This window comes from Aethalodelphis obliquidens, unplaced genomic scaffold, assembly GCF_003676395.1.
Source record: "Aethalodelphis obliquidens isolate GAN/ISIS:26980383/991018 unplaced genomic scaffold, ASM367639v1 scaffold33, whole genome shotgun sequence".
In the NCBI taxonomy this organism is placed as follows: Eukaryota; Metazoa; Chordata; class Mammalia; order Artiodactyla; family Delphinidae; genus Aethalodelphis; species Aethalodelphis obliquidens.
This window is the reverse complement of record NW_020837977.1, coordinates 6,469,367-6,484,077: the sequence shown is the minus strand read 5'-3', so window position 1 is coordinate 6,484,077 and position 14,711 is coordinate 6,469,367. Positions and strand designations below refer to the sequence as shown.

The window sequence follows — 14,711 nt, the reverse complement described above, 5'->3', positions numbered from 1 at the left end:
TTGAATACTGTATAGCACTGGGAACTTTACTCAATACTCTGTAATAACCTATATAGGAAAAGAATCTGAAAAAGAACAGATACACGTATATCTATAAGTGAATTACTTTGCTGTACACCTGAAACTAATACAACATTGTAAATCAACTAGACTCCAGTAAAAAAATACAGATTAAAAAAAAAAAAAAGATGGGTGTTGAAGAGGCAGTAATACCAAAACTGGGAACTTTTCCCTATCTAGGTGCCTAACACAGAATAAAAGAGATTATGGCATCACGGCAGTACTTAATAATAAAAGGATAATAGTATAAAGTTCTTTCTGTGAAAGCTGAAAGGAAGTCCCAAACCCGGGGCTAAGATATGAAACCATTAAAATAAATGTAACCCATAGTACCCTCACTGACACAAAGAAAATCAATGACTTAACCAACCAATAGCTGAGTGGCAGTCATCTAACCAGTATACTGTGTACAGTGAATACAAGGACCATGACACCAGAATGCTTAAAAACTGTCATAGTTGGGGGAAATAAAACACAAACAGGCAATAATTAGAGAACTATACTCAGTCCCACTTAAGGGATACTAAATGGACAATTCAGCTAATAAAAGCAGCAGGTGTTTAGAGAAAGGAGAAACAATCAGAAAGATGGCAAAGGGTTCAGAGAAAGACCTGTAGGTAAGGGAAACAGCGTTAGTAAAGGCACAGAAAGGAGGATGAGCGTGGCATCTGTGCCAAACAATGCTACCAACTTGCCTAAAGCAAAACCCTGGCTGGAAAGAGTGGGACAGTAAGGTGAGCTCAGATCATGGAGGGCCTTAAAGTGCCTTTCAGAGAACAGGGGGATTTAAACGTTACAGTATGTGGCTACCATACACTCTTTAGTAAGAAACTGAAATAGTGTTAATAGGTGGATTAGTATGGCAGCTGTAGGTGGGGAGACTGGAGAGGGAGAGATCAGAAAGACCAGGACGGGGTGACTGCAATAACCCTGCTGGAAGGTAATGAGCATTAGGGCTACAGTGGTGTCAATGGAAATGCGGAGGGAGAAAAACACATGCAAAGGAAAACTGACAAGGCATAGAAATCTGGCTAGTAGGAAGGATAAAGGATAGAAATATCGCAAAAATAATAAAAATAAAACAACAGCAACTAGACCTTCCCTCTCCAGCACCAAATTCCATTGCTTTGTATCTTGAGAGGCTGAAGCAAAAAGTAATATGCTATTCTGGGAGCTGACGTTACACAGTAAGGCTGTCTTCCATTTAGAGCGAGACAGCAAGGTGTTTTTGTTTGTTTTTATTTGTGATCTGCATACTTTTGTTTTTCAGTAAAGAAGTGGAGATACTACATCTCTAGTTGTGAGGCAGATGATCCTTCCAAAAAACTCACAACTACCTCAAAATTACAAAACAAATGTCACACTATAAAATAACTCCGTGCCAGTTTTTAAAATTATGTGCCAATTTGAAAACACATATCTTATTCGCAATAGCAATCTACACAGGCAAGATGGAGAAGGGCATGCTGAAATCAATCATATGATAGTAATTATTATTTCAAATAAAAGCTTATTGAGATGTAATTCGCATACTATAAAATTCACCCTTTTGAAATGTACAATTCACTGTTGTTGTTGGTTTTTTTTTTAGCGTATTCAAAGAATTGTACAACCATAACCACTATAAAATTTTAGAACATTCCGAAACCCTTTACCCAATGGTACTCACTCCCTATTCTCTCCTTCACCCAGCCCTTGGCAACCACTTATCTACTTTCTGTCTCTATCATGTAATTATTTTAACAGGAGGAAACCCTCAGTCATTTGTTAAAGTTTATGGATTATAATATCATTGCCAATGCTAATTATTTAAGCTGATACAAACATGTGATATTGCTCATGTATAATACTTTCTAACATTCTAATTGAATAGCAAGAAGCAAACATTTGACTCCTAGGACTCGGATGTTAAATACATGGCAAAGGCCCAACTTCAGCTGCAAAATAATAATAATTAGATAACAAAATATATTTTACAAGATTTACCCCAAACCAAGCAAAACAAAAAACTTGAGCACCCTGGGGCTATACAGTTCTCATGTCTGGTAAAATTCTGGCTCCCTGTAAGCCACTAGGAGTTCCCAAATCACACACTGATCATATTTTAAATTTTTGCAGGCAGATTACTTGTTACTGTAACTTCCCATAGAAATCTTATAAATGGCATTCATAATTTTGGTGTGGCCTGTAAAAACAAAGAAAGTGGGCTTCCCTCGTGGCACAGTGGTCGAGGGTCCACCTGCCGATGCAGGGGACGCAGGTTCAAGCCCCGGTCCGGGAAGATCCCACATGCCGCGGAGCGGCTGGGCCCGTGAGCTATGGCCGCTGATCCTGCACGTCCGGAGCCTGTGCTCCGCAATGGGAGAGGCCACAACAGTGAGAGGCCCGTGTACCGCAAAAAACAAAACAAAACAAAACACAGGAAGTTAGCATTGTAAAGTACTTGAAAAATTCTGCCATACTAATAGTTAAACAAAATTATAAAAAATTTAAACTATTAAAATATGGAATAAAAAGAAATTATAAAGCAAAATGGAACAAGAATGCTAGTGATTAAGGATTTAGAGAATGAAGAAATACATGGAACTTTTGGGGAGAGATCCTGAAAGGTACACCCGAACAATTTCAGTGCTGAGGAACTCAAGGTCTGCACGTAGCTGGTCTAGCTTCAATAAAGTTCAGAACGAAACACAACAAGCCACTTCTCAAACAAGTATTAAAGTTTTCATGGCTATAAAGCAGTGCCAAATTTCTTTTTGATTTTCTTTAAATCAACATAATAGGTAATCTATCACATAAATATTCATTATTTGTAGGGAACCCCAAACTATTTTAATTTTTAATTTAAAGAAAGTGGGTCAGATGTCCAGTAACAGGTGAATGGATACACAAATGGTGGTATATTCCTACCATGGATTACTACTTGGCAATAAGAAAGGAACAAACTACTGATGCATGAAACGGATGAATCTCAAAAACAAGATGCTAATGTGCAAGAAGCCAAAGAGTGATGTCGTATCCTTCCATTCTAGAAAACTTTAGAACACAGGCAAAACTAATCTATGGTGCTATAAAGCAGATGAGTGGTTGCTGGAGCTGGAGGGGGAATCACGGCAGAGCGGCATGAGGGGACCTCTCTTTGGGGTAGTGGGAGCGTTCTTTATCTTGATTGGAGTGGTCACATAGGTATTTGCCAAACTATACATTTTATGGGTACATTTTATGTATGTAAATTCAAGCTCAATAAAGCTGATTTATGAAGGAGAGAAAGGGGGTCATAAACATTTCAATTTTTCAAGCTGACCTGCATGCTAAAAGAGCTGCCCAAAGCTAATTAAGGATCCTCAGCATAGTTTTTTAATGCACAAAATTTAATGATGGACAAGAGAAAGAAAGGTGAGGACAGGTCAGACTAAGACAGAGTGACTTCCTACGGAGGGCAGTCCCTTCGGATTGGAAGAAAGGAGGTTAGAGGGTAAGAGACTGAGGGGAGACAGGTCTTTACAATGGGCCGCCTGGTGATATTGGGAGCTGTGCCTGAGAATATCTTGGTGTCCCAATTATAGTCTCAAGGCCTAAAAAGATAATTACAAACATTAAAAAATACTAGTCGAATGTCTACATGCATCCCTTTTGTGAATGAACGTTCTTGACCTCCTTGTCTTTCCTGTGCCTTGGACACACACAAAGTCCCACTCCAGTGTCTCTGCCCTGGCAATGCCCTCTGCTGGGTGTGCCCTCCTCTCAGACACTGTACAGCTCACCCCCTCTCCCTCCACCCCAGACACCACTGCTACCACCCTCCTCCGCTTTACTCTCTCCCCCCTTGCCTTCATGTAGCTTCATTTTTCTTCATAGCACCTGTCACCACCTGACCTAAGATTCATTTACCATTTACCTTCCCAACTAGAACGAAGCTCCATGAAGGTGGTCTTTGTTTTGCTCACTGCTAGGTCCCGTGTGCCAAGCACGGCACCTGGATTTAGCAGTGCCTCCAGTATTCACTAAAGGAAAGAATGGATGGATGGATGGATGGATGAACGAATGGATGAATGTATGTATGTATGGATGAATCTATGTGTGTGACGGTGGGATGAGGGAATAAGGGAGATGATAAGGTGTCAGTACTGAACAGGTTTCAGGCACAGAGAATTATCAATACAATGATCTTTCCCCAGTATTTCAGTTTATTGTGGTAATTGCCTTATGTTATGGAAGACGTGAGGTCACATTTAGAATGTGGACAAGAACATACACCACCTCACAGTACTCAGGCCAAACGTTCAGCACAGTGCCTGGCACACAGTAAGTGCTCAACAGTAGTTAGTTATTAAATCTGAAATAGTAATTGTCATGCAAACTAAATTAAAAGTGATCTTCATCACTGGGCAAAGGGGAAAAATAAGAGGGCAAAGAGATCTGAAATAGAAAATAGGACCTTTCCTTGCCTCCTCTGTTAAAACCGGGGATAGTGTTCAAGTTACAGTAATTTCTGTAAAATACGTAAGTAAGCTAGTAAATGGTTTACTAGCTTACTTAGCTCTGTTAACCGAAGTAAATTATTCCGAAGACACAGTTTTCTTCAATGAGCTTAATGAATGTTTTCTGTTTACCATTATGGATGTTTTTACAAATATCTCCTATGCCTCCGGTATGATCACGGTGCCAATGGGTCACTATGATTTCCTGGATGGCTGTGTTAAATTCTGTCAGAGCCTGCTTTAAACAGATGATGTATTCTGGGATTGCTGGTTCTCCAGTGTCAATGAGGATTCTCCTGAAAATTAAATGGAAAATAATCATACAGTCGGAACACAGAGTTTGTATCAGCATGTTTCTCACACAGATAATTTACATTACATTTAAGAAACTGCACAAATTGCCTTGCTTCCAACGTGCTTGAAAAGCAGCTGCATGTTATTTCAGCTTAACTATAATCATCTCACCTTCAGAAAGTTCTCTGAAAAAAAACTTATAAATGTGGGTCTGAAAAAGGAATAATAGCAATGGTATTCAACACTTACATAGCACTTAAAAGAAATAAGGCACTGTTCCAAGGACCTGACATATTTTAACAATTGCATTTCTCGTAACACCGTTTTTTTTTTTTTTTTTTTTTTTTTTTTTTGCGGTATGCGGGCCTCTCACTGTTGTGGCCTCTCCCGCCGCGGAGCACAGGCTCCGGACGCGCAGGCTCAGCGGCCATGGCTCACGGGCCCAGCCGCTCCGCGGCATGTGGGATCCTCCCAAACTGGGGCACGAACCCGCATCCCCTGCATTGGCAGGCGGACTCTCAACCACTGCGCCACCAGGGAAGCCCTCGTAACACCGTTTTGAAGTAGGCATTTCATTATTATATCCAGAAATTAAGTAACTTGCCCAAGGTTACTCTGCAAAGATAGGGCAGAAGCAGCATTTGCACCCAGGTATTCTGGCGCCAGAAGAGGCGCTTTTATCCACGCTGCCTTTGAGATCTTTTACAACATCCTCAAATATCTCGGAGATATGAAAGAATCTGATTCGATGGTATCCCTAAGGAAACCCAGTCTTCTGCACTATACACAAAACCGATCCCCGAAGTTTTACACGGGCTGCCTTACGTGAAAGTGCAGGCAGCAGGGAAGTTTCGGGGAGTGTCTGAGCTGCTTCCTTTCTCTACTCAGACCACCTCATTAGTTATCTTTTTCTGCTTGTGGTTCTGAACCCACCTTCTACTTTGTTTGCCCTTTCTCACTATTTTATGGGATGATGGTCTTTCTCTCTGAAGTTTTCTGGAAGAAATCAGGGTGACATTTTCCTCCTCCAGAACCAATTCACTGACTTCTTAAATTCACGCTGTTTCACAGGAATCCCTCCCGAATTCAGGCTGGGGGAGAGATGATTCATCTTGATGCAAAGTTTCAGTCATTCTATTTGTGTATTAATTCATCAATAACTGTTTATGAATGATCTGCTATGTGCCATGCCTTTCTTGCAAGACAAAAACCCATCTTGCCCTGGAGAAACAACCTTTGTATGTTAATGATGACATCTGTAACAGGAATTTTAGTACATGAACGATGTCGTCGACTACAGCGATTTTAGTCATCTGACTCTGGTGGATGAATATTTAGGTAGCACAGGACTGAGGGCAGAGGGGACAAGAAAGGGAATAAAGTTTCGGATAGAGAGATTAGTCATAAACTCAGTAAGGAAACGTGGCTTTAGGGGGACTCGGTTTCACAGTCACTTGTCCATTCAAGACACACTGTGGGTCTCTGGAGGAAGTGGACTACATGGGAAGCACCTAGAATCATTCTTCATGTGGCGTAAGTACAACCTCAGCTGTAAACTGGAAAAAAAGGTTGTTCCCTCCTTAACAAACAGCAAGTCTATCAATGATGTCTGTGAAGAATTAGTGCAGAGGATCAGACACTGTCATCTCTAGGTGGGCTGTGTCCTTCACAGCCCAGACAATACCCTATCTTAGGATGTCATTTTGCAAATGTGAGTTATGCTAATCCAGGGGACAAGAGAAGAGTGCAGAAGAACCTGTACAGGTCTGTGACCAATTTATTCACCAGAGCACAGGGCCTGGCATGCAGTAACAATCTGCTACGTGAACGGAGAAAAAAATTCCTCAACTAACGGGAGTTAGTGTCATCAACTTCCTCAATTAGGTATTTTCTATCAACATTGAGATAGCTATTAAATGGTCTCTGTCAATTTGCTGTCCCCCTTACAAAATCATTAAGTACTTTCTGAGCACCTACTATAAACCCAGTATTGTCTGGATGTTATAAGGGAGGAAAAAGTGAGTAAAGTAATAGCAGACGTGCTTTCCCCGTTCTAGAATTTAAGTACTTCAGGTATGAATTTTCACTTAAATTTCACTGAATCCTCATAACATCCGTCTGAGGTGGGTACGATACAACTCTCACTGTATAGATAAGGAATCTGACGCTTAGCGAATCAACTGTCTTGTCCACAGCCATGAGCCAGGTACTGGGACCTGATAATCAGAGCCCAGCGTCTTAACCCCAACTAGTCCACTAGACTGCCTTTTCCTATTAAGAAGAAATAGTATACTCACCTTCAAGGTATTTACAATTTTAATAGTAAAGATTAAAACTCCATCTTTTAGAGGTTCTAGGCAGAGGAGGAATGTGGAAATACTCTCTAGCTATTATTGGTCCATTCAAATGTTTACTGAATACCTCTGTACTAGGCATCACAGTAAGTCTGAGTGCTTTAGGGAAATTCATTTGGCATCTATGGGCTGATCAGAAAGAGGAAGGAAGACTGGTTAAAACTGCAGTTATCCAGCAGTAATAGAATCCAAACAGCAAATGAAGGGAAAAAGAGAATGCTCATTCATTCAGCAAATATTTACTGTACTATGTACAATGCTCTGTGCTAGGTGCCAGAGATACAGTAATACATAAGCCTTCATTGAATTTATATGCTAGTGGGGAGTGGAGTTGGGAAATACATTAAGCTTCTTCCTACACACAAAAAATCATTTTATTATTGACATAAGGGCCATGACAAGTATGGAATGCTAAGGCAGTGTACTACATTAACCTATCACAGTGTAAGGCGTCAGGGAAGGCTTTATTGAGGAAATGTTATTTTAACAGAGCTCTAAAGGATGAGTGAGGTTGGCTGCGTGAAGAGAAGGATAAATGGGAGACAGAGAGGAAAGTAGGCATGAAAGCTCTGAGGCGGAGTGGATAGAGCCCATGTGGCCGGGATGGGAGAGAAGCTTGACTCAGGGTGATGACAGGTCGGAGATCAGCATATCACAAGGCCTTCTAGTTTCCATTTTCCAAAAAATCCAACTCTGTTATGTTGGTGAATCACGAAGTTTTAAATGCAGCCAGACACACCTCTTCTGTGACTTCTGATGTCAACTGAATTGCCACACCCTTACGAAACCTCTCCACAGTGACTAGATTAAAATCTTTAATTATACGGTTCCAGAACTCCAGACTGACTCTTCATCAGCCTCGTTAAATGGTAAATTATATATCCATTTTGGGGGCTATATGTTTTTTGGGGTTTTTTTGGCCACACTGAGGCTAGTGGGATCTTAGTTCCCCAACCGGGGATTGAACCCAGACCCTCGGGAGTGAGAGCACGAAGTCCTAACCACTGGACCACCAGGGAATTCCCTGGGGGCTATTTGATTTATGGTATCTACAATTCGCCAAGCCAAGTGAAAGCAAAACTACTGTTATGTGTGTATTTTTTCTACCAAGTCCATAGGAGACTCCTAGTATATTGCCTGAGACACAGTAGGCACTTAGAAATGTTTCTACTATGAATGAAGGTTTTCTTTTTTATCAAATAACATTTAAAAGAGTCTGTAAGAAATATTATGTCTCCCAAAACTTTAAAAAAATACCAGAGGTGTTTTATTAAAGGGCAACTTAATCAAGACCAAGTTGTATTACTACTTTACAAACAGACCTCATTTTAAGCATACGGCAAGGAAAAAAGTTTCACGTTTCACCTACGTATAATAATGTCCCTTGAAATGTCACTTTGAAGCTCCTCCCATCAAGGATGGCAGTCTGTTTCCGCATCCTTTGAGTATGGACTTACACTGGGTTTTCCTACTGAAAACAGAGTGACATGAAAGTGATGGCTTGCCATTCGTAAGCCTCAGCCTCCAGGTCTTTCAGCGCTTCCCCTCACTCCACTGGAACCCTGAAACTAGCCACTGAATAAGCTAGGCTACCCTGCTGCAGGATAAGAGACCAGAACACAAAAAACAAGAACCCCACAATACTCTTTGGCTACGTGGGGGAGAATGGATTGAACAGGGATAAAACTAGTTGCAGAGAAGCCTATTTTAAAAGTGTAAGCAAGAGTTGTACTGGCTTGGACTGGGTGACAACAGTGAAAATGCTGAGATCTTCTTAATGGCTTGGATACGAGTGTGCAGGAAGCAAAGAAAAATGTCAAGGAGGGTACGTAAGTATTTGCCTTGATCAAATGTGGGGATGGTTCTCTTTACCAAGATTTGGATGACTGGAAGAAGACCAGTGGGAAACAATGAGTTTCAAGTGGCTGTGAGGCTCCAACTAGAGATTTAAGAAACCAGTTGGCTATCCTAGTCTGACGATGAAGCGTGGATTTGTCTATACTGGAGCTATAAATTTGGGAGTTACTAATGAATAAAACAGGTGAAGCCAAGGAAGTAGACAAGATCCCCTAGGTAAAGCACATAACCATGGGAACAGAAGAAAGAGTAGGATTGCCTTGTGAAGGGCTCATACACTTAAAATACTTGGTGAAGAGGATGATTCTAGAAAGGAAATCGTATAAGAGTAGCTAGAGAGGTGAGAGGAAACCAGGAGAATGCGGCGTTAGGCAAATCAAGGAGGGAGTGGTCAATGGCATCAGAAGATATTGAAGTTCAAGTAAGATGGGAATGGAAAAATGCCATTGGGTTTAGTAATACAGGAGGCACCTGTGATCTTAGTGGAACAGATGGATACCATTATCAGAACCACTTACTTGGACCCAACTAATATTCATTCCTAGCCACCTAACATCTACTTTATACAGCAGAGCAGCAGCATCTGTACATCAACTTATTCTAGTTCAACTACATGGGTTCACCATCACCTCTCTCTCATCTATGAGTGATTCCACTGGCCGTTCCACTCCCTAAGCTTATGTGGGTAGAAGTCTAAGCAGTGTAAGATGGAAGGCCATGAATCTGCTCTTCCCTCAATCAGTTTCAGGTTCCTCATGTCTTTTAGCACCAGCACCTTGCCACGCAGAGTGTGATTCTAGTGTTTAAAGACACAGTATGGATTTTTCATACAACACGGCCCCTAAACCTAAGCCAACTTCTTCATCTGGTTTTCAAACAGAACCAGCCATCTGTTTCACCGCTGGAAGAAAAGCAGGCTGTGTTGAACTTACAGAGAGTACACTGATCTCCAACATAGTGTTTTCCTGAGAGACTTTCTAGGATAATTTTGACTACATGCAATTTTCATGTTAGGTACTGTCTTTTAGAGCTCGTTTAAGATGACACACTGAAAAGTGAAGAGCATATCTATGTACTTCCTAGGGTGAGGGAGTCTCAGCTAACCCAGACTCTATGCCAGATATCAGGTATTTTTGCTGCTTAATTTTCTGTTCTCGATTCCGGAAGCAGCTCAAAGCTCTGACCCTGCCTTGTTTACCCTGGACTCCACTTGTTGCTTTCTGCTTGATGTGCAGTACTTCCAGACCCTCCATCCTGTTGCTTCTAAAATTGTGATTTACTGGAAAAAGGCAAATACAGTGGATACTTCAAATGAAAGCCCAATAAACTATACTTATTAAACTGTTTCTAGTAATCAACTATATTTTACTAATTGTAACACGTCCGGGCTGAACAATTAAATTCTGGGCTCAAGCGGAACTATATCTTATTTTCATTTTCTATTATCTAGAGTATACTAAAGACTAAGTACCATACAAAAATTGCTCAATGCACTTATTGTGCAGTAAATCACATGTTCCCATGTCTGCATAATTCCACTAAAATAGAATGCATCTGAACAAGAGAAAAATCTTAGAAATACAGACAGGCTATTCCCTCCGCAGAGTAATTTACATAAGGCCACACAACAGCAACAAAAACAAAGTTAGCTTCTCTTTCCCAAGAGCTAGGGGGCTCTTCAACAGACTCGAGCAATTTGAAGCAAGAAAATCCTGCCCTCTGCTGCTGAGTTAAGAAAAAGGCCTCAGCACAACGAATCGCTTTTGCGAAGCGAAGTTAAACTCCGGGCCAAACACCAGTGAAAGTCAGGTGTGGAAAGTAAACGCTTTCCTGGATTAACTCCAGGCGATTTCTAGTTTCTCAACAGCTTAAACACGCTCATCCTGGCATTTAATATCATGCAAAGTAAATTAGATCTCAAAACCACGAAGTGGTTTTTTTCATTAGCCAGCTGTAATTTGGAGAGTTGACCACCCAGGGTGGTCGTGATCTGGGGGTGGTCCCGCCCGCTTGGGGCGGGACGCCGTGGTGCCGGCTGCGGGCGCACAGCCCCCGCGGCGAGCAGCCATCGCAGCCCCAGCTCCGTGCGTCCCGCGGGTCGGTGTGTAGGATGCGGGGTTGGGGGGGGAAACGTTTACCTGGGGCCCGTCCCCACCAGGTAGGTGTTGGTGCCCTGCAAGGTCATGGGGCCCGGGTTACAGCCCAGGACGCGAATCACCCGACTGGACAGCCGTTCCACGCGCTGCAGGGCGGCTGCCATCTCCCCCTCTGCCGCTCGCCCGCGCTGAACTAGAAGAGCCGCCGGAGCGCGGAACAAGCAACCAGGCCGTTGGCGGGGGTTGGTGGTGGGTGGAGGGCCAGCTGTCACGTGACGCCGCGCGTGCGGAGCGGGGTGTGGCTCGGTTACTGGGCCAGGGGCAGAGGTCACGTGAGGCGCAGGGAAGGGCAGGGGGAAATCAGCCGCTGTGCCGCGGGCGGGGCCCGCGAGCACGTGACGACGCGCGAGCGGCGCGGGAAGGGAGGGGAGTCGGTTGCTGCGCGAGGGGCGGGGCCAGCGGCCACGTGACGCTGCCCAGGTTTCGCGGGCCGCAGCGCGAGGGAGTTCGTGGGCGTGTGGTGTGAGGCGCCCCGAGGCTAGGCTGGGTTCCCGGCCTGTGGGCGCTGCCGCCTGTCGTAGAAAGCGGTGCCTTCGCAGTAGTTTGTGTCCAGGCAGGCGAGTTCATTCAAGTGCACGAGAGACCTTTTAACCGGGGAAGTTTTGTGATGGAGCGAGGGGTTTGGGGTTAGTCACTGAGGACGAAATCCCGGGAAGGATCGCTCGTCGGGTTCTCAGGCGACGGTGAGGGGGGGTGTGTGTGTGTGTGGGTGGTGTGTCCTGTGTCGTGTGTGTGTCCTGTGTGTGTCGTTTGTGTGTCCTGTGTGTCGTGTGTCCTGAGTGTCCTGTGTCCTGTGTGTGCTGTGTCCTGTGTGTCCTGTGTGTGTGTCGTGTGTCGTGTGTGTGTGTCCTGTGTGTCCTGTGTCCTGTGTGTGTGTCCTGGGTGTGTCGTGTGTGTGCTGTGTGTCCTGTGTCCTGTTGTCGTGTGTATGTCCTGTGTGTCCTGTGTGTGTGTCCTGTGTTGTGAGTGTGTGTCATGTGTATCGTGTGTGTGTCCTGTGTCCTGTGTGTGTCCTGTGTCGTGTGTGTGTCCTGTGTGTGTGTCCTGTGTCGTGTGTGTGTGTCGTGTGTGTGTGTCCTGTGTCGTGTGTGTGTGTCGTGTGTGTGTGTCCTGTGTGTGTGTGGTGTGTCCTGTGTGTGTCCTGTGTGTGTGTGTGTGTCCTTTTACAATAAACAGCAGTAACGAAGGTTTATTTAGCGCTTACTGCTGTGCTGAGTGCCACTCTCTCATTTAAGCTTCCCAACGTGAAGAGGAAAGGCACTATTTTTATGCCCACTTTACAAACGCAAGACGGGGAGACTTGGGGACTTGCCCAGGTGAGCGTTCTGTGAGCCCAGCCCTGCGTCTGAAGCCTTGTTCGTCTCGCTGCCTTGCGCCAGCACCTGCCCCGGGCCCGCGGATTCAGGGAGCTCCTCTCCTGCCTCGTGCCGCTCGCCTACCCAGAGAAGCAGGGTGGCCTGCGTGTTGGGGGCTTGGGTCCAGGACGTGAAGTACTTATCTTTGTAAGGAGTCCTTTTCTAATCCGCTGAGCGTTAACTACCCCAGTGTTAACTAACCCTCCCCATTAAAAAAAAAAAATCGAGTTACAGTGTACTTAAAAGGAAATGCACGGATCCCATGATCACTTGTATCCAGTTATGGCAATTATATAACCGGAACCCCAGACCCCTTTTTCAAAACAAGTGAGAACTTGACGCATGAGATGCCTGTGGTTCTACAATTTGGACGTGCATTTTTTTTTTAATATACAAAGATTAATTTTGTGCATGGACATGCATTTTTTTTTTTTTTTTTTTTCGGTACACGGGCCACTCACCGTTGTGGCCTCTCCTGTTGCGGAGCACAGGCTCCGGACGCGCAGGTTCAGCGGCCGTGGCTCACGGGCCCAGCCGCTCCGCAGCATGTGGGATCTTCCCAGACCGGGGCACGAACCCGCATCCCCTGCATCGGCAGGCGGACTCTCAACCACTGCGCCACCAGGGAAGCCCTGGACGTGCATTTTTAACATCCTTTTTTGTCAGGAATTCCTGAAGAAAGGACTCTTGCTATTTATACAGTGTTTATTTTACAAATCATCAGTTTAATACTCCAGATTTCTTGAAAACACACCTGGATTATGTGTGACAGATTTCTTTGCCTGTGTCTCAAAGGTCTATTCTTCATGTGTTTCAAAAACCTTCATTGAAATAATCATGTAAATTATCCCCTTTGCAACGGGAAGGCAAGCAATAAGTCCTTTAAAAATTGCTTGGAATAACCATCAAAATTCCCTACATCAGGTATTTTCAGCTTACCAATATTTATTTATTTGTCTGCTATCTGTTAATAGCTCTTCAGGCAAGAAGCTATTTTCCCTTTCTAAAAATTCTATGCTGGAAAGTCAGCAAACCTTTGAAAAGAGGGTGGAACTGATTACATGGGCAGCTCCATTCTCTTGTCCCTTAGCTTTTTTTTTTTTTAATTAAAATTTCCCTTGTGCCTTCCATCAAGATTTCATTGAATTCATTGTCAAGCTCTTCACTGGGTAGATGAAGAAATGGGCCCAACAAATAATTTAAAAGTTAAGTGACTTGAGTAGAGTCATAGAAGGAGACATTAGACACTAGCAGAAGAGGAGGAACAGAGGGTAGGTAATGAAGTTGGTTTAGACTAGTTTAAATTGAGGTGGTTGTGGGATATCCTCATAAAGAAATCTACAGACAGATATATGGGTTGAGCTCAGAAGAAAGATATAGGCTACAGAGAGAAAATTGAGTCTTTGTGAATATGTTTAGCAATGAGACTTGAAGTTTAAGTTCCTCCCCAAAAAATAAGACCAATGATTTTTACATTCTGTTCAGTTACATTTACAATAATTTATCCTCTACCTATAACATGTAAAGTATTGTTGTGGACGTGTGGGTGTGTGTTAAAATGAATAAGATAGTTAGCTTTCTAGAGGTGTATTACCAGGAAGGAGATGTATATGATCTTATTTTAAAGCATATGTGGGTAAATCCTAGAGAAGTATAGCTGAAGTGATGGGATTGCAAGGAGGAAGGAGAGAATCAAATTGATTGGGAAGATCTCGGAAAACTTAGAGGGGGTGGGTTTTGAGCTGATTCTTAAAGACTGATAGAACTTCAGGAAGATGGAGGTAGAAGTAAATAGTAAATAACTTGAGCAAAGGCTTGGAAATAGAAGAACTGTAGCGTTTATTTTCGAAATAGAAACCAACAATCATATATTCTTAGGGCATAGGGTTTGAGAAGGTATATACAGTTTGAAAAAATAAGTAGGCTCTGTTAATGATAAATTCTTTATTAGAGTATTTCAGATTCAAGAATCTCTCTCTCCCTTTCAAACATGAATTGTCCACTTAGATATACTGTGAGGCAAATTGTGTCTTCTTAAAACTTAATTGATAATACAGTAAAGGCTTGTAGCCTAGTCAACCTGTAAAAGGAGCCATGTAATTCCTTCCCCCAATGTGATGGTTAAAAAGGAGTGTACTGTGGTCACAATGATAC

At 43.1% G+C, this 14,711-nt stretch overlaps 1 protein-coding gene across 1 annotated transcript in view; it reads right to left on the bottom strand.

Annotated features, from left to right (window-relative positions):
- Positions 1-11,419, bottom strand: part of LACTB2 (lactamase beta 2) — a 30,390-nt gene extending 18,971 nt beyond the window's left edge. The window contains exons 1-2 of the mRNA XM_027127926.1: positions 11,185-11,419; positions 4,674-4,837 (exon numbers count right to left, since the gene is read on the bottom strand). Coding sequence (XP_026983727.1) covers positions 4,674-4,837; positions 11,185-11,306 — 286 coding nt within the window. The 5' untranslated portion in view covers positions 11,307-11,419. The remainder of the gene's footprint in view (positions 1-4,673; positions 4,838-11,184) is intronic.
- Between the last annotated feature and the right edge of the window lie 3,292 nt (positions 11,420-14,711).